Source organism: Podarcis bocagei, assembly GCF_964188305.1.
Source record: "Podarcis bocagei genome assembly, chromosome: Z".
NCBI classification, from domain to species: domain Eukaryota; kingdom Metazoa; phylum Chordata; class Lepidosauria; order Squamata; family Lacertidae; genus Podarcis; species Podarcis bocagei.
The window spans coordinates 10,178,398-10,198,256 of NC_138140.1; the positions used below are offsets into that span (position 1 = coordinate 10,178,398).

The 19,859-nt window shown below is 44.9% G+C and overlaps 2 protein-coding genes across 10 annotated transcripts in view; one reads left to right on the forward strand and one right to left on the reverse strand.

The window, feature by feature from the left end:
* The first annotated feature begins 8 nt into the window (after positions 1 to 8).
* Positions 9 to 13,504, forward strand: LOC308578997 (uncharacterized protein). Of its 5 annotated transcripts, none has more exons than XM_081179692.1 (8): positions 9 to 23; positions 3,074 to 3,172; positions 4,016 to 4,169; positions 5,992 to 6,120; positions 7,601 to 8,449; positions 9,429 to 9,977; positions 10,688 to 11,575; positions 12,410 to 13,504. In XM_081179692.1, exons 3-8 carry the CDS (start codon positions 4,136 to 4,138, stop codon positions 13,210 to 13,212), a joined length of 3,252 nt encoding a protein of 1,083 aa, XP_081035818.1. In that variant the 5' UTR covers positions 9 to 23; positions 3,074 to 3,172; positions 4,016 to 4,135; the 3' UTR covers positions 13,213 to 13,504. The 5 variants fall into 5 exon arrangements, with proteins under 5 accessions (XP_081035818.1, XP_081035817.1, XP_081035816.1 ...); XM_081179691.1 differs by having other exon boundaries at positions 14 to 148; XM_081179690.1 differs by lacking the exon at positions 9 to 23 and adding an exon at positions 32 to 352.
* A 3,659-nt stretch (positions 13,505 to 17,163) lies between these two features.
* The window catches only part of KCNT1 (potassium sodium-activated channel subfamily T member 1), a 201,463-nt gene continuing 198,767 nt past the window's right edge, over positions 17,164 to 19,859 (reverse strand). For all 5 annotated transcript variants that reach the window (XM_081180026.1, XM_081180030.1, XM_081180028.1 and 2 more), the window contains 2 exons: positions 18,175 to 18,259; positions 17,164 to 17,608 (listed from right to left, as the gene is read on the reverse strand). In XM_081180026.1, the coding sequence (XP_081036152.1) occupies positions 17,488 to 17,608; positions 18,175 to 18,259 (206 nt within the window). In that variant the 3' untranslated portion in view covers positions 17,164 to 17,487. The remainder of the gene's footprint in view (positions 17,609 to 18,174; positions 18,260 to 19,859) is intronic.

Consider the following 19,859-nt stretch of genomic DNA (forward strand, 5'->3'; position numbering starts at 1 on the left):
TTCTGCAAGCCATGTTCTTGATGGTGAGACGTCCTATGCTGAGCACCTTCAATGCAACTTTCATGATGTTTCTTGTGATGTGGCTTTTTGGCAGGCTCAACTTTTCATCACACATCCTTCCAAAACTACCCCCAGAATGGACAGTGAGGTTTGGCCAACCTCAACATTACTAAAATAAGTTTTATGGGGCATGCTAGACTTCCCCCTTGGTGTGTTGAATGTAGTTGGTGATCCTGCCTGCCCCTTGCAATGGCCATCAGTGGGTATTTGGCAGGGGGAGGGCTTGCAGACAAGGCACTGTGACTAGACTCCTCTGAACAGCGGAGTCTGTGTCTGTGAGATCAGCACAGTGGTGGGTATCTACTAATTCAAATCACTCATGCAAATCTGAGCTATGTACCTAATACAAGATCCTCTTGGATATTGAACTTAGCTAATGTTATGCCCAGTGCTGCTATCAATGGCAGTTGCTCTCCAAGCGCTTCTGGAGTGGGAGAGCATTTCACCAGGGCTGCAGCATGGTAGGTGGTGGTGCAAATGGTTAACTCCCTCTCCCTGAGTACTGGGGTCCAGGTCCTGATTGTCTTTCCTTCAAGGCTCCTATTTAAGTTTTAACAAACAGGTACATGAAACAGTTGGGATGCGGGTGGCGCTGTGGGTTAAACCACAGAGCCTAGGACTTGCTGATCAGAAGGTCGGCGGTTTGAATCCCCGCAACGGGGTGAGCTCCCGTTGCTCGGTCCCTTCTCCTGCCAACCTAGCAGTTTGAAAGCACGTCAAAGTGCAAGTAGATAAATAGGTACCACTCCGGCGGGATGGTAAACGGCGTTTCCGTGCGCTGCTCTGGTTCGCCAGAAGCGGCTTAGTCATGCTGGCCACATGACCCGGAAGCTGTACGCAGGCTCCCTCGGCCAATAAAGTGAGATGAGCGCTGCAACCCCAGAGTCGGTCATGACTGGACCGTTACCTTTTTACATGAAACAGTTATGTGATTAATTCCTGAAGTTTATATCCCCAAACCAGGAAATACAGGGTTTAGCAGAGGTTGTTGGAGTATTTTTGTTTTTGTTTTTTAAGTTGACTATTGGAAATATAAAGGGACCCAGGTGGTGCTGTGGGTTAAACCACTGAGCCTAGGACTTGCCGATCAGAAGGTCGGTGGTTCGAATCCCCGCGACAGGGTGAGCTCCCATTGCTCGGTCCCTGCTCCCGCCAACCTAGCAGTTCAAAAGCATGTCAAAGTGCAAATACCTCCAGCGGGAAGGTAAACGGCGTTTCCGTGTGCTGGTCTGGTTTCGCCAGAAGCGGCTTAGTCATGCTGGCCGCATGACCCGGAAGCTGCCTGCGGACAAACGCAGGCTCCCTCAGCCAGTAAAGTGAGATGAGCGCGCAACCCCAGAGTCGTCCTCGACTGGACCTAATGGTCAGGGGTACCCTTACCTTTACCTTTATTGGAAATACATATCCATGGCAAAAACACCATCCAGAAAGCCACCAAAATATTTATTTGGTTTGCACTGTGTGATCTTTTGATGCATGTTGACTTCACATGTTAATTTATGCATGTGATATTGTTGGCACTTAAATTATTGACTTGTAGTATAGTTGATAAGCTGCATTGACAGAAATCTTTATACACAGAAATCCTCTTTGCAAATTTTCTTTTGTGTTGGGGTGCTTCAAGACTTGCTATTTTCTGGTGAAATTCAAACAGTGGCAAATTGTTTAGGAAAGGACTGTTTCTTGGCAGGTGGGGAAGCCATGATTGTTAAAGTTGTATAAAAGTGCTTTAAGTATATGCTGTGGTCTACCATGTTAAGCATGCAGTCTACTCCTCTGTTCAATTGTCAGCCATAGTCAATAGACACATAGTCTATTTTATATTCACATGGGCTCAGTAAACACTGTTGGTTATTTACTTGATATTTTATGATGTCTTGTAATTCAGGATGTATTTTGCAATGGAGATGTTTAATCTGTATCTGTTAGCATGCTTTCATGATGAAGAAATGCACATAGATATAGATATACATAAATATAGATATATATTGTGTGTTAGGAGACAAATATCTTGTGTTTAATAAAAACAAAGAATGCACAATATTCACCACCAGCATTCTGATTCACAGTTCAGTTTTGTGTCTAAAATGTGGCTGAAAATCTGCTTCTTTTCATCATTATCCTGAATGTTTTTTTTTTCCTTAAAGAGGCATCAATTCAATGTTAAAGCAATGTGCATTCAGCTTAGGTGGTAGAGGAATAAAATGTAGCTTGATACCTTATTCAAGGATGCAATATGACCTTAACAGATTGGCGAACTAGACGAAAACAAACAAAATGAATTTCAATAGGAACAAATGTAAGGTTTTTTAGACTTTGGCAGCAATCATCAGATGCAAAAATATAGGATGGTGGCTTTCACTCCTGGCTTGTAAAATGACCTAGGGGTCTTTGTAGGCCACAAGCTTAGCATGAGTCAACAGTGTGAAGCAACAGGAAAAAGAAAAACGAAAAACTATTGCAATTCTATGCTGCATCAAAAGAAGTTTCGTGTCCTGTTTAAGGGAAGTAATATAATATTTGCTCCCAGCCTATCATCCAACCAGTTCAGGGCAGACTACAAGGGATTATCTCATGTCAGTGAGAGTAAGAGATAGCGACTGGTCCAAGGTTATGTTATGAGTGGCACTGATGAGTGGGAATTTGAACTCATGTCATCCCTGGCTGCATCTTAATGGAAGAAGGGCACTGGCGCTGCAGATGTTGCTGGACTTCAACTCTGACTTTTGGCCATGCTGCCTGCAGCTGATGGAAGTTGGTGTTGCTTTCCATTACCTTTCACTGAGAGCAGACACAGCTAATTCTTCAAAATCCACACTTCAACCTTTTCAACGAACACCCCCCCCAAAAAAAATCCTACCCCAATGTGTAGATTGGGGTAGCAACACTGGGGGGCAATGAGGTGGGGGAAGGATATGTACAAAATTGTGTACATGGCAAATTTGTGTGCAGACTTTTTGTTTTTAGTGTATGCAAACTGGTGTGGAAAAAATTGGGGTGAACTCGTTTGCAGACTAGGAAAATGAGAAACCTCAAACTGACAAGTTCGTCCATCGCTGCCTAGGAGTAAACCTCATTGAACTCGGTGGGACATAGGACTACTACACTGCTGGTAAGATATTGGCCACATCTGCACCATATATTAAAAGCACTTACTATACCAATTTAATGCCATGCCTTCCTGTAAAGAACCCTCAGAAGTATAGTTTGGAGGGATGTAGCACTGTTTGCCAGTGCCTGGGACAGGTACACACCCATGTGTGCTTGATGGGGGTGGAGCGTGCTCACCCAGCTATCACCACAGTGGCGTAGCGTGGGGGGTACAGGGGGGGCCGGCCGCACCGGGCGCAACATCTGGGGGTTAGGGTTAGGGGGTGCAAATCCACGGGTTAGGGGGCGCAAATCCATGGGTTAGGGGGCGTAAATTACTTGCCTTGCCCCGGGTGCTGACAACCCACGCTACGCCACTGTCTCACCATCAGGCAGGCCCTCACATGCCAGGCAGGGTTGTGGCACAGAGGGTGCTCTTCACCCTCTGTGTTCCCTGCTCTCACTGCCAAAAGGCAGGTGCTCTTACAGCAAGTGGGGAAGGGCCATGGACACCAAGCAACAGGGATCTCTGTGGAGGGGGGGTGCCTGGTTTGCGGCCCCCTCCCAATGGTGCTCTTGGGGCAACAGTCCCCCTGGCACCACCCATGCTATACCACTGGTAGTTTAAGAGTGCCAGGAGTTGCTAGATGCCCCTATTCCTCTCAGGGTACTCTGGGAATTGTTGCTTTGTGAGGGGATAGGGGCCCTCTAACAACTCTCAGCACCCTGAACAAGCTACAGTTTCCTGGATTCTTTGTGGAAAGCTATGATTATTTAAAGTAGAATGATATTGTGTGGATGTAGCCATTGCATTCAACATATTTTACCTCCAATGTTAAGTGTTTTAGTTGTTTGGTTTGTTCAGGCAATTGTTCATCAATCATGAGCCTTAAATCTGGATTACTTGCGGAACTACAATCTCAGAGAGGCATAAATATTCTGGCATTTGCGAGATCCTCATCATATAGCGAAGCTGAAGTTTGCAATGGCCAAACCCAGGGTACCTCCAAGGAAAAGTTGTAAGTTATTGCAGTATTCGTTTTAAAACACACATATCTAGATATTGTTTGAACGTATGGAGAGAGCTGTCCATCTTGGTCCAATAAATGCAGCTCCCCAGGATGCATATCAAAATTATAGAGTTTTAATCCAAGATAAAGCTCTAAAAATGCATGTATATAAGTGGGTGACATGATTCTTGAGAGACAATTGACTACACCCTGACAGGGATGGGCAACCATACCTAGGAAGGGCTGTGGCCTTGTAGGAAAAGCCAATCAGGAGCCACAACCAATGGTGGGTGAAACCAGAACATAAAAGTGGGAGGAGTCTGAGCACTGCAAGAATGCATTACTATTTTTTTCTTCCTCTCTCTGTGACACCCCAGCCCTTCTTTACCTCTCTCGTACACACATGAACCAGAAGCGTATGTAATTATCATAGTGGGTGACCCAGGGAGCAAGAGTGGGGGACCAGCAGCGTGCAAAGAGCCAGATGATACTGAAGGCAACATTGTCCTGATGGAAACACTGACCTCAGCAGAGGCCAGGGTGCCTTGGATAACTCCACACAGGTCTTAGGCCAAATACTACTGTTCATAAGAGCAGAGCTCAGATGTTGCTTCAGCACCAGTTACTTTTGGACTGAGCTTTATACAGGAGCCAAGGCCCTGTCTCAGTAGGTAGTTCCCCTTTCACTGAGAGGGGCCTCTTCATTTAACGGGGGGCAGTGTCTTCCAATAGACATTTACTTCAATAGAGTGGTATAGATTCCAATTGCACTGGAGCTTCTGAGATGCAATCCCCAATGTGATGTCTTTGAAACTGGGCTCCATAACTCCTTCAATTACATTAGATGCTTTTGGGGCTGGCCCTGAGGACAGTCCTTCCCCCCACTCTGAATCCTGGTCTCATTCTTTGAAGAAGGAGAAGTCAAGCCCAACAAACATTAAATTAGGGGTGCATATGTGATCTACGCATTTGTAAGAATGAGATGATAGGCCTCTTGAGGTGGCATAATGGACTGTACCACTTCAGGCTACAGGTGAGGGCAAGTCATTTGTGAATGTAAAAAAATAAATAAATCCCTGTAAGTAAAAAAAAAATCCAGCATGCCAGGGAGCAAAGTTTTGATCCAGCCCATTTCCCTGCTGTGTTTTATATGTAGGGAAGTTTTCCTGCATAATGCTGTCTTGCAAAAATGAGATTCCCCACAGCTGAAGGCAAAAGTCATATAATCCAGCCTGCTCTGATTTGGCTCCTTGTGTATGTAGACTGAGTTTAAGATGGCACCAGTCTGAGGGATGAGTTGTGCTTTTCCATACTGATATTGAGACCTGGGACATTATTTTTCAACTCCTGCTGGGAGACTACTGCTTGTTGAGGTCAGAAGTCCAAGGTCACAGAAAGCAGTGGTGGCTAGTGTCCACTGGGACTGGTGGGGCAGGGGCAGGAGGCAGGCAAACCAACAGTTCTTTATTCTTTCTTTGGTGATCGCTCGTAGCCAAGTAAGATTGTCTTCCATTAACATGGAGCCAACTAATTCTGGTTTTGCTCCCATTCTCCTCCCCACTGCATTCTACAAGGGCAACACTGAGACTAAGTAGGAGGAAGCTAGCAGGTTGTTCTACCCCCTGGGCTGGGCTGAAAGTTAGAAGGCTGGTTGAGGGCTAAGGCTGGTGTGGGGAGCTCCCCATTCACTCCAGAGGAGCAGCCTCCATGGACAAAAAGAGTCTACTTTGCAGTTCCTCCTTATTGCAGCATCATCACTCCTGGGAACCAAAGGGACTCTCTGAAGGGACTCCAAGAGAGATTTGAGTTTCCTCTGCTTTGTACTGAACAGGTATGGTGGTGTTTGGTGCATTGCAGCTGCTGCTGCTTTCCAAGGAAGCTGCCCTGCTCTGTCCTCCCCGGTGTCAGTCCTGCTCTGTATATGCAGCAAAATGTGAGCAAGTCTCAGCACTCTCAGAAGGTGAGTCTGCCCCACTCAAACCCACGCTTCCGCTTCCTCCTCCCCATCACTTCCTGAAACTGTCTCAGTGGATAAGTCAGGGACGGGGTTTTTTTTTAGCACGTGGGACATGTTTCCTTCTGGGCAGCCTTCTGAGGACTACATGCCAGTTGTGAGCACAGCCAGATGCAAAAGTGGGCAGAGCAATGCATTTAACTTTTACCTTTGTACAGTAGGCAAGTTTCTACACACACTCATGTGCCTCTCCAAAGCCTCTGTCCAGGCAAGGAAGAAGCATTATCAGAGTTCGAGGATGTTCCAGCCATTCAAGGAAAGTGTGAAGCAAGGCTAGTGTGGGGTGTGGCTTGGGAAGAGGAGAGAGTGTGGCCTGGGGAGAGTTCCAAAGGACAAGTAGAGAGGCCTGGAGGGCTACATTTGCCCTCCAGGCCTGAGGCTCCCCACCTGTGGGCTAAGCAGTTCTGCAATGCACCAACTCTCATTATCTGGTGCCTGGGGCTGCCACGTATCTGGATTTTCCTGGACATTACTGGGATTTCAAAAGCAGAATTGACGTCTGGGGGGGAATTCCGAAATGTGGTTCTTTGTCCCGGATCTTAGGCAAGTCAACTGGAAAAAAAATGCATTTGTTGGTGTTTTTGTAAAAAAAAAAAAAGGAAAAAAATTCAACCACTTTTAGGGTGTCCTGATTTCTACTTTTTGAAATATGGCAACAATGGTGCCTAGGCATGGGCAGATCAGTCTATTTGGGGGCTGTGTCAATTCCACTTTTGTTTACTCATAAGTCTGCTCTGACTTCTGTATTAAACTACATTTAAAATAAACATTTTCTCTCAAGATGCACATTTTAAGAGTATTTTGCTACAATACATTTTATTGGTGGTGGTTGGACTTCAAAAACTATTACCATGAGATCCAGTGTGGCACAATGGCTGGAGCATTGGATTAGGAATAGGGAAGCCTAGATTCAAGTTGCCATTCAGCCATTCTGATCCCTGGTGACTATGTGCCAGCCACACCTCACAGTGTCGTTGTGAGGATAAAATGGGTGACGGAGGAAATAATGATATAGACATAGATATCTCAGAGCCCAGGAACCTGGGGCACTCTAACTCCCATCAGCCCAAGCCAGCATGGCCAATGGCTAAGGGTGATGGGATATGTAGTTTGGCCAGATTTGGAGAGCCACAGTTGCCTGCCTCTTATGTAGATAATCCTGAGAGAAAGATGTAATAAATGTAAATAAAACAAATGTAATAAAACAAATGTAATAAAACAAAACAAAAGAGAAGCACCATTGCACATAGGCTTTTTCTGCATGGTGTATACAAACTGCAGAGTCCTGCTTCCCTCAGTGCAGAATGTGAGTTACCATATCCTGTGTATTTCCAGTAAGCAGTCGTAAGTCCAAATGTTGCTTTGCCTTGTAGTTTTCTGTCTAAGTGTCTCCCCACCCTCCCCCACCCCTTCCCCTTGTATTCAGTCTTAGTAGGTTTGTCAAGTTACACAGAGAAGATACACCTACGTCATGGGAACCTTAGTGAGATTCCTCCACTGTCCTTCACAAAATTCTCCAACCTCCAGTTCCTGTCAATCACTGGATTCCTGGTTTCATCCCTGACCAACCTCACCTTTTCCACAATTCATGCCAACCGCCTGAGGGTATTGAATCTCAGCAACAACCACCTCCTTAGTTGCATGGTTCAGCCAATGGCTTTCTCAGGTCTTCTGCTCCTGGATGAATTGATTCTGACCAACAATAGTTTGGACATATTGAGAAGGTCATGGTTCTCAGAGATGCCAATACTCAGCAAACTCTTCCTTGGGGCCAACAGAATTGCATACCTTCCTCCAAGAACATTTGAAAACCTGGCCAAGCTGGATGAACTGGTTGTGTCTTCTAATTTGATCCAGTATCTTCCAATGGACACTTTCTATGGATTGCCTTTGTTGACCAAACTGGACTTATCAAGCAACAAAATCATGTTCATCAACCACGAGGTTTTTCAGCCTTTGCAAACACTCAAACATCTTCTACTGTTCCAAAACAGGTTGAGTGTCTTGCCCATCCTTCCAGGTTCTGTAAACTTCTTATTTCTTCACAAAAACCCATGGGAGTGCAATTGCCAACTGGCAAGATCTATGGAGCCACTGATGGCCAAAATCCAGTATCTCGATGATATTGTTTGTGATAGACCCCCCAACTTTGCAGGACACCAAGTGATGAGCATCAGGCCTGGAGATTGTGTCTCTCTGCCTCCCTCTCCATCCCCAACCATACACCTTCTGCCATCAGCTATACTGAACCTCAGCTTTTTTTACGGCTTTCTAGGTAAATGCTATTTAAGCACATGTTTGAAAGCTGGACATTTTGATAAATCAAAACGCTTTGAATTGATTAACTTAGTCAGCTAGTCACCTAAATGCTGCAGTCCCACCAAAAACAGTAGCAGAATCACTATTCCTGTAATCATCGTGACTAAACTATTTTTACAATATTTGCTAAACAGTGTTGGATAGTTTTTTCTTTAAATGTACCGTAGTTGAACTGTACAAAGGACATAATGCAGAAGAACGTAAACAAAGCTAATGCACACCCTGCCTTACAGTTATTTACAGCTTCAGATTTCAAAATGTAGTTGCATTCCAAATATTGCCTGCACCCAGCTTCAAAACAAATAGGCACCTTTTGTGTAATTGGAAGGAGGACAAGTCCGTCACCCCACCCCACAGGGACATTTTTCCTTCTTTTCCTTCTGCTTTGATGCTCTTGCATCAGATAGGAACATAAGAAACTGCCTTAATGCCAACTCAGGCTGTTGCTCCATCTAGGGCAGTATTGTCAACAGTGACTGGCAGTGGCTCTCCAGGGTTTCAGACAGGGAGTATCTCCCAGCCCTACCTGGAGAAGCCAGGAACTGAACCTGGAACCATCTGCATGCAAAGCAGATGCTCTGCTACTGAGCTACAGACCACTCCCAAGAGCTGGGATTTCATACTTTGCACAGTGGCCAAGTCCTTGTGCTTTGTTTCTTTCCTGATGGGTGGGAGGGCACCCTGAGAGCTGGATGAAATCTGCTTGCAGGCTGTATGAAGCCACAGGCGAGGGCTTCCCAACCCCTGGTCCAGACAATACAGAGCTTGATGGAAAGATAGCCTGACCTTGTCTAGGGCAACTCCCTTCCCAATGCATGCCACTGTAAGCTGCTTGGAGTAAGCCTGGGATGCAAATAGAATAAAGCAGACAAAATAAATTGCAGATCATGAAGCTGACCATTCATCTCTACCATGCTTTATCTCCATGGGTGCAGGAGGACTCCTCGTTGGTTTAATTCCAGGCCTGGTCATCTGTTGCTGCATTCCCAGCTATTGTAACTGCATCCCCTTTGCAAAGCAGACTGAAGACAAACCACCGTCCCAAAAGAAATCGACCAAAATGACCAAAAGCAAACAGAGGACCTCAAACGTGGACCCACTGAAACCTTCCAGTTTTCCCATCATGGAGAATGCTGCAAGCCATTCGGAAAGGGTCAACATTGCTAGAGGGCCATTCTGTGGCTGCTTCTGTGGAACCTGTAGAGCACAAGATTTGGGACAGGCCAAATCTTTCCTCAAGAGGCCGGTGGTTGCCTTTTTATCGACGGATCCTGTGGGTAAAACTGTTGTGACTCTCCATGAGAAAGGAGACAACCTATCTTGCTGCCTGGCACACAGGGGATGTATTAACAGGGTGAATGACGCCTCTAGATCTCCCAGAGCCCATGGCAGTCAGGAGCAATCATTTGCAAAGAGGGGTGCAGGATCCTGCTGCCCGTGCATCCAGCATGCAACTTTACATCAGATGGAGTGGAAGAAACATGGTGAGTGACCAACACGGAACAGAGAAATCATCCAAGACTTGTAAGCATTTGATTATACTATGGATTCCTCCACACTATACATTTTAAAGCACATGGTTTCTCCTAAAGAATCCAGGGAACTGTTGTTTATCCCCCACAGGGCTATATTTCCCAACAACCTACAGTTCCTAGGATTCTTTTTTGGGGGGGCGGGGGGAGCCATGTGTTTTAAATGTATGGTGTGGAAATGACTTGTATCTTTACCAGCAGATTTTCCTGGATGAAACAAGCTGAATAAATAAATCAGGTTCATGTAGTTCAGGGTTTGGTGACTTTGTGTCTGTCAAGGTTACTTTAAATTGGGGGCAATCAGTCAAGGGTCTGCATGCTGCTGGTGGGTGTGGTCAAAGCCATTGATGGGCAGAGCAAGAGCCAAAAATCTGTGGAACTTCCCTTTTTCCAGCTTTCCCCCTTCTCTTTCTCTCTGCTACTTCCTTCTCTCCCTCTTCTTCACTGTCATGGAGAGAGAAATAGACAGAGAGACAGAGAGACAGACAGACAGACAGACAGACAGAGTTAGATAGAAATGCGGCTGAGGACCTCTGGTTAATGTAGCACTCCAAACAAATTTCCCAAGTTAATTTTTATTGATGCATGTGTGCATTCCATGTGTCACCTGTATTTGTGATGTAGGATTTGTGTTTTCTCTCTCTGGCTTTTCATGTTTTCAGAGTTGAGGGAAGGAGTCAATCACAAGTTGGATGGACAGATATCACACCCAGAGACTCAGCTTGGTGGTGTTCAGGACTCCGAAGCTTTGGTCCATATAGATTTTCCGGATGGAAGTGCCCTCAAGAGGGAGAGAGACTCTTCCATGTTTTACAAGACCCCTTCCGAGAGAAAAGAGTTGGCTCAGAGTGGATTGAACTCTACTACCCATAGTTGGCTGGCAACAAAGAAGAAGAACATGTCAATGTCTGGAAGACCTAGTCATCACTACCAGGGTGGTAGTGGCACCTCTCGTAGATACAGAAAAGCCTCTGGAGAGAAACTGTATGGAGAACGCTTCACAGAGGGAAGCCATTCTAAGCACCCAACCAGAAATGGACAGTCATCTTGGAAGACTGATATTTATTCCAAAGGCTATTCCTCCTTGCCAAGCAAGGGCAGAAGAAAACAGCAGAGGAAGCGACCAGGTGATCTGCACACCCCTCCATACTGTGGCATGACTTCCACTTCTTGCCTTTCCAATGTGCCCAGCCAGTCAGAGGATTACAGCCCCAGGTCTCCAAAGGATGCATATACTGAAATGCTGTCCATCACACAATATCCTGAGGAAGGAGGGAGCAACTCCCAATGCTTGGATACTACAACACAGGCCAGAACAAGAGTTCTTGAACATAGAAAAGCTGGGATCCAGCAACAAGGCTCAGACATTTCTTTGTCAAGGAATGTACCCACCACCAAAAGAATGTGGAAACATAGAAGCGATAGAGAGGAACCCAACCAGTATTGGATAGCTCAGAGGGGACACACTCAACAGAGCACCACCCCTAGGACCTCCAGAAGGCTAGATAAAGCCACCCAATGGTCTTCCACTGACAAAGTCCACCTGAAAGGTAACATTGAACATGCATTATCATTTTTTAAGTGGGGCAGTTTAGCAGCAGCATGGAGAAAATCAGGGAGCACATGTCCACTGACCACAACAGCAGCCCTGGATCATCCTCCTTTGATAATGTCTGGTTAAAATAAGATGCATGATGTGGCATCATTATGCAATGTCACTACAACATGTATCCCCCCCCCCTTTTACCAGACCTATGACTAGAGAAGGAAGAGATAAGGGAGGTGTTTTCAGGGGCCACAACACATTCTCCATATTGAGATGCATCTGAATATTTATTTGATTAATTATTTGATTATGGCTGGATAGACAAATTCATGGAGAATAATGCTTTCAGTGGCTACTAGCCTCAATGGCTATGGCTCTGCCTCAGCAGCTGGAGGCAACAAGGCATCTGAATACCAGTTGCTGGAAACCACGAAGGGGGAGTGTGCTTTTGTGCCCAGGTTCTGCTTCTGGGCTTCCTACAGGCATCTGGTTGGTCACTGAGGGAACAAGATGCTGGACCCAGATGGGCCATTGGCCTGAGCCAGCCGGTTCTTATGGTGTTCTTACATTCATCTCCATCACCAGCCTTTACTTCCAAAGTACAGAAGGAGAACTGATATTATGAGCCCCATTCCCACCCCACCATTGGCCTTGTTCTCAAGACCAATGGCCATTTGGCTCTTGCTCTCCAAATAGAAGAGGCGTTTAGGGTTTAATTCCCTAATTAAATGTGATTGGGAGGCAGCAGCAGGAGATTGTGTGCATCTCTTTATCACTTGGGACATCATAAACAAATGAAAGAAACATACAATCCCTAATTTTATGTTTCATCCTGCAGAACATGAAGCAGCCCTTGGTCTGCACCAAAATGCTGAGAGGTCGAAGTTGGAAGACGTCTGGCAACCAATCTCTTTATCAGCCCTTCACCCTTCCTGTGCAATTCCTCATCATGGGCAGAGGGAAGGTGATTTAGAGACTCCTTCTCCTCTGGCCCACACAACAGCACTTGCCACTGTCTTCCCGCCGACTAAGAACACCATGCAATTGATTCTAAAAGGTCAGGATAGGAGCCTGGGGGTTGTGGGGACATTAGAAGCTAAGATGGTGGTTGACCACAGAGTGGACATGTACCCTCCAAGGGGTGTGAGCCTCAGAACCTTGAGTGAAGAAATCCTGGATGCAGAAGCACCTTTAGAGTCTTTTGCCATTGGCACTGCCAATCCATGTTTTGCAGAAGGTAAAGAGGATGGTGTTGGCTCATTTTCCAAAGCAACGGATCTGAATTCCTGCTATGACACTCCTATCGGCCTCCTCTTCACGACAGATGAGAATCTGTGGCTGCTGGAGCTTCCTATGTCTGATAAGAGCTGCAGCAACAGGATTTATTCAAGCTTTCAAGGGGGTGGATATGAAGAGGCCGCAACCGTCATATCAAGCTGCCCTTTGGTTCAGAAAATGTGCCAGATCAATTTCCCCCTTCTGGCTGAAGAGGAAAGCACAAGCTTGCCAGGTGAGCATACAGAGGCTGACTCAGCTGATATGAGGGAAGACTATGTGGTTGCCTATGAAAGCCCTTCAGGAAATGTTGGGGAGCAAGAAGGCTGCTTAAAGACTGAACTTGATGCCAAGTCTAAGAAGTAGCCCAGTGGGTTCCCCCACCCACTCACTTGCTACCAAAGTAAAACTTTGTCGAAGGTGATGAGGCTGCAATCTTTTCACTCAATGGAAGTTGGTTCCATTTTTCAAAAAGGAATGGATGAATGCGTCAATTTCACTGTGCTCAGTTTCTCATTCCCCCAACACTCGGTATTTTAAGCTCAAATTTATGACACTGCAATTTAGAGTTCAAAACATCCCTCAAAAATTTGAACATTTTTTTTATTTTATTGCCATCATTTTTTTTGTCCAAATAAAATAATAAATAAAAACCCAACCATCTCTACAGTCTGAAAAAGTTCTTCAAGATCAAAGTTTTCTGTTTGTGATATAGGGTATAAATTGATAAACGCTCCTTACATAAATTATCACCCTCCCATATATTTGGAAACAGTACAGACAACTTGCAACTTAGGCACATTTAATTTGTGAACATTCAGCTTTAAACACTTGGCAATTAAAAAAAATAAGATACGGTAAATTAAGACGGGGGGTGGAAATGGGGCAGGTGTATAGGGGGAAACGTTGGCAATCCTACCTGCCATTGAACCCAATGTATTTCGACTATGTGCAATTTTGGCTTTAGGCACAATCCCTGGAACATAACCCCAGCATAAGTGGAGAGTCCCCTGTATATAATTTCATAAACAGAACAAATTTGCTCATATCATTAAAATGATACCCAAGTAAGCCAAGAATACATTTCCTTGACAGAACATTTTGTAGATAAATATTCTTCCTTTTTATGAATGTCCGCTGGCAGGACAGTTACAAAAATAAAATATTTATTTTACATGTGTCTTCTGATTGAAAGTAATAGAAAAATTAAACATTTGTATTCAGTAGTCCATCAGCCATTGCTAAATACATTGTTTTTCTTTGAATGTCTCAGTAGATGTAAATTTACACTTTAGAAGTAATCTATGAATTTTTTTAAAGGTGAGATGTGTTAAGCAAGTAATGTTTCATATAAAGATCGATAGGAAAAAATGAAACCACCATAATGCCATCACTCTAATTTTAGATGCTGCTTCATCAAATTTGGGCAAGGAAGAGGGGCAATGAATTTCTCTTCTGTTAAGTCATGTTGGTCCTTTAGAATGAGAAAACAAACAAAATCAGGGAGGGATGGGCAAATCTACTAATTTTTGTTTCTCTCAGTTTCCCATTTTTCAGTCTTCAGTTCTCTACATTTTTGCCTCAATTTGTGCATTATTATTATTTTAAATCCTCATGAAAATTCATCAACTTTATGCTGTGAATTTTTCCAAATAGATTGCACTTAATTCCCTTTAACATAATGCATTTTCCTGTTTTTTAGTAACATAGGTATTTTTAATGCACATTTTATCCTATCAGCAAGGCATTCTGTATGCCTTGCTTGGCTGTAGGAAGTGCATTGCAAAATCCAGAGGTGTGCAAATGTTGAAGGATTGCTCCAGTTTGATTCATATATTGTTTCAGGAGTACTAATTAGGTAGGCTCCCCTTTAAATGTGTACTGAACTAAATTTCTCCCCCCACAACCCCAGTAGCTGCTGGATCTGGTCCCCCAAAGGAACTTTCTCTGGCCCTGCATGGGTCCTATCAGATTTTAGTCATGGTGTGACAGAGTACTGTCTCTCTAGTTTCACTCATGAGGAAAAGAAAATGCTACCAAGTTAGAACCAAATGGAATATTCCACTGTTGCAACATTACATCTCTCCTTTGGCTTTTTGCAGGCTCTGATGATGTTGAGGCACGTACACTGGAAAATAGGGGATGAAAAATCTGTAGTGCCCCAGATGTTGTTGCATGACATCAGCCTCAGCCACCATGGCCAGTATTCAGATAAAGTCCATTCGGCTCCTAAATTGGCATATTGGCAATAACCACAATACAGTATGAGTTTTCTAATAAGGAGGGCTTTAGGGATGCAAGTGGCGATATGGTCTAAACCACAGAGCCTAGGACTTGCTGATCAGAAGGTCGGCGGTTTGAATCCCCATGACGGGGTGACGTCAAAGTGCAAGTAGATAAATAGGTACCGCTCCGGCGGGAAGTGTTAATTCTTAAAGGTACATCATTAATTTCGTTAAACATGAAAATATGGTCTCTCTCATTAACATTTACAGAAATTGTAGCCACCTGTGTTAGAATCTATACTGCCTCTTTGTATAAAAAGGAACTTTGGCCAGTGATTGGATTAACTGAATTTATTTTGTTCCATGTTTCCGTCATACAAGAATATAGTATACAGTGGTGCCCCGCAAGACGAATGCCTCGCAAGACGGAAAACTCGCTAGACGAAAGAGTTTTGGAAGTGCTTCACAAAACGAATTTCCTATGGGCTTGCTTCGCAAGACGACAATGTCTTGCGAGTTCCTGCTGGGTTTTTTTCCTCCCCCCCTTTTTCTAAGCCGCTAAGCCGCTTATCAGCTGATCCGATCAGCAGATAAGCCGCTAAAAGCCGCTAATAGCGCTAATAGCTCTAATCCGCTAATCCGTCAATGGGCTTGCTTCACAAGACGAAAAAAACCACTAGACGAAGAGAATCACAGAATGGATTCTTTTCGTCTTGCAAGGCACCACTGTATAAACTTGTTTAATTTGTATGTTGTGTTACTTGGTTTGTATAAGGATTATGTTATATCATGTTTGTTTAATTTAGAGTATGCATGGCTGATGAAGCCCGGTTGGGCGAAACAAGGTATTATCCTGGAATCCTTGTCACCATATTGTGGTTATTGCCAATATGCCAGTTTAGGAACTGAATGGACTTTATCTCCTGACCATCCATTGGACTTTGATTTCTCTTGATATGCTCTGTTTGCATGATGTGTTGGTCTATGGGATTACACCTTGTGAGATATTATATGTTGAATTGTGTTTGAAATAGAAGTTACATAGTCAAAAACAGCCTGTTACATTGTGTGTGTTGTTACCAGGATTGTATTGACGTAACCTAAAGTTTAGTAGTGTTTTGCCTGAAGCCAAACCAGAGCAAAGTCACTGTTTCCTGACCCCTCACTGGTGACTTGTGTGTAATTATTTTCTTTAAAACAACCACCACCACTCAGGCCATGAAGAGGTAGAGGCAGTGGAAAAGATGAACAGCAGATATTCATTCTTAGACCCTTACACACACACACACACACACACACCATGCCAAGTACCACTTTTGAGTCTAGCAAGTTTACTAGCAAACTTCCATTTCCTCTCAGATAAATGCCTCTAAATTATATCATGAATGGTCACCAGTTCATCACTTGCAAGCAGATAAAGAAAATGTGGACCTCTAGACACTGTCAGACTCCAACTCCCAACATCATGGGCTGCTATCCATGCTGCCTGGAGCTGATGGAAGCCAAAAAGCATCTGAAGGCCCCCAGTCTCCCCATCCCTGGTTTATAGGATGGGAATAGACACATGTTTTGTAATGGAGAGGTGCGTTCCTAACTCAAGGAAGATAATTCAATCAGATACTTAGTCAAGGCCCCTTGCAGCTTGACAGCGCTCATCCAACAACGAAGTTGTCCCTTCTGTAAACAATTCTATCCAAATGGACATCTTGAGTCTCCAGCAAATGGTTACAGCCAATTCTCATGACAGTTATGACCACTCTAATGTGATTCCTTGTGTTTACCAGATTTCCTCTTATAGGACATGGCAACACGTGTCTAGAGGATAAAGATACCTAGCAAATCATAAGTAACCACCACTGGAATGCTTCATTGTTTTCGGTTTTGAAGCTCTTTTGCTTTGTACATAATGTGACCTTCCTTCTGGACTGGATGGGTGGCTGAAACACCTGGTGCAACAATCACCTGTGGAAACCCTCCAGTCTTTGACAATGAAGATAGATTTGGTACATTTTAAAAAACCCATCCCACTTTCCCTCTCCCAAAAAAGCATTTTAAAAAGAAATGATTAAAACTGAGACTTGTACGAATCATCCATGTCTTCAATTGGACCATGTTTCCTTTAATTCTGAAACTCTCAGGACCTTCCATTGGAAACTTTTCTGGGGGAGACACAAAGCCAGGTTGGGGAGGGGGGAGGGAATGTGACTTTTTCTCAGTGCCCTGTGGGTCACTCGGTAAGCTGGTCAGGATCCCCAACCAAGCGGTTGTCTTTGTCTTTTCGATGAGGAGCTCATCTTCAATCCCTGCAGAAAACTGTCCATCCCCTTCAGCAAAGTTCATCCATTAAGTTCTGTTATAGTTCCATGCATGGACAAGAGGGGGAGGCAATAGTGTCCGTGCAAAAGGAGGGAGGTTCTCACAGCTGCGTCTCATCTCTCGTTTCAGGGCTACACGGGTCCAGCTTGTTACTGCAGCTGCTCTTTCGACTGTGGGTCTCATTTTCGACATGAGCTAAGGGATCGGGTCGTATTAAATACCTAGGCAGAAATGATTACACATTGCTGTTATGTTATTATATTTCTTGTGCCCCCCCCCTTCCTCTCTTGAGAACCCACGGCGGGTAACAATAACAACACACCATGAAAGCAAAAGCAAAACCACAACTACATTGGGTTGTATTTAACACAGTGCTATGTAGCGTTTTGCATGAGCAAAACAACTCTCCTCTCCCCTTTGCACCCCCTAAATTTGGGGATAGGGTGTATGGGAGGAAAGGAGGGGAGGAGAGTCCTGTTGGGGAAATGGAGTTATTTTTCTAGCTGAATACCACCCAAAATATTGTAAATGAAGCAGTAAGATGTATAGCAATAAATTATCCAACTAAAGGCCTGGAAGAACAAATAAGCCTTACCATGTTGCCAGAATAACCTCAAAAGGGTTGGAGTTTCAGAACTGGGGTGCCACCACTGAGAAGGCCCTGCTTCTTCCGGTGGCCCTACCCAGCCGTTTTACCCACATAGAACTCCTGGAGCCAGATATGAAAGGTGTTCTATCTATTCAACTTACACCATCAATGGTTTCGGTCAACGTCAAAGGTACTTACACAATGTCGTTGAGTTCCAGGCGTGTGTCTGGAGGAGGGTTGATGAGAACATAGGACAACGTGTTCTGATGGTCATTCATTTCATCTGCAAGAAATACAAGGAGGACTGGTAAAACAGCAAATCCTTTAGTAAAGAATGGCAAACCTTTGAGCCCTTTGGAGTGTTTGAATCACAACTACAAGGGGGGGGGGATTCTGACCTACTCACCTGCCATAGTATTTTGAGGCATGCAGGTTTCCAGCATGCAATAATGGCCATTATTATCATCCCAGGAACAGTTCTGGGGCTGACTTTAGCTCAGGTGTGGTGAACCTCAGGACCAGGGCACAAATGTAGTGCTCCAAATCACTTGACCTGACCCTCATAATTCTTCCCAGACCACATACCCCTCTCCTCATGCAGCCCCTCACTGGCCCCTGGGGTGTTTTTTCCTGGCTGGGATGTGTCCTTTGATAATACCTCTTGCTTGCTTGGAGGGAGGACAGTGAGTGTAGAAATTATCCGCCTGTACGGAAGGCAAAATTTGCATTCACTGCTTCACTCACTTTTGTGCCTGTCTGTTCTCACCACTGACATGCAGCCTCTGGAAAGTTTCCCAGGAAACAATGCAGCTCTTGGGCTGAAAAATGCCCCCCCCACCTTCTAAACTAGGCTAGAGGTGTAATGGCAGATCTCTAGCAACTTCCCTTCTCCCCTGGCCACAGGCCTTGTCTTGCATGCCGCTCACTTGAGTGTCCTTTGCCTGGCTAGATTTGCCTGGCGGGAGGATTGAGATGGATGGGTGAGTGTGTAGAAAGTGAACTTTATATCATTTCCTCCACCCGCTTTTGCCCCTGATCCCACCCACCATGGGCATATGGTCCTCAGAAGGCTGCTCCCAAAAGAATGCAGCCTCTGGTCTTCAAAACAAAACACGTTCTCCACCTCTGCTCTGGTTTAAAACACCTAGCACAACCCCACTCAGACTGATGAAACATGGCTTTATTCAGAAGCATCTTCTCCCCTTGGAAGTGGGTATGCTTGGCTTTGTGCAAGCCATCTGAGAAACCTGGCGTTCCACAAAGGACCTGGTTGTTCCACAACGACAGAAGCATGCATGAAAAACAGGGTGATGGAAAGGAGGGCCACACGTCGGAGGGGCAGGCCATGGGAGCATGCTCAGAAATGGTTAAAAGTTGGTTGCTTGTCAGATGGATGAATCTGGGTCATATGAATTCCTTTCAGGCTGAGCCTGTCTGCGAAATGTTATTTTTTTAAAAAAAATGTGTGCTGATTCATTTGGGTGATGGAGACGTTTCCCCACCAACTTCAGCCAGTCCTCCAGCTGCTGGACTTCTTGGTTACATCCACCCCAGGGGGCAGCCCTGTCTGTCAGCTTCCACCTCCCTAGTCTCAACATTGCCCATGGACAGCCTGGCAGGGAAGAGAATGGGGACAAACTAGAATGAGTTGGTGCCACCTGCTGTTGGCCTCCTTGCCTTCGGTTGCACCAGGCCTAATGGATGGCAGCCCCCAAATGACTCTGAGCATCTCTGTGTGTCCCATATCCCCATCTGTTCTCTGCAGAAATTCATTGTATGAATGCCTGGAACACCTTTTGACACACACAACTGTGACACTTTCAGAAGGCATCCCTCCAAGAAAGGCTTCTCCATTCACTGCACTGGCAGGACCAGTTCTATTA

Bases quoted from the DNA above. Each gene is read 5' to 3' on its own strand.
- LOC308578997 (XM_081179692.1), top strand. From the start codon at position 4,136: ATGGCCAAACCCAGGGTACCTCCAAGGAAAAGTT. The intron at 4,170-5,991 runs GTAAGTTATTGC...TGTACTGAACAG, and splicing joins GGTACCTCCAAGGAAAAGTT to GTATGGTGGTGTTTGGTGCA. The intron at 11,576-12,409 runs GTAACATTGAAC...TTCATCCTGCAG, and splicing joins TGACAAAGTCCACCTGAAAG to AACATGAAGCAGCCCTTGGT.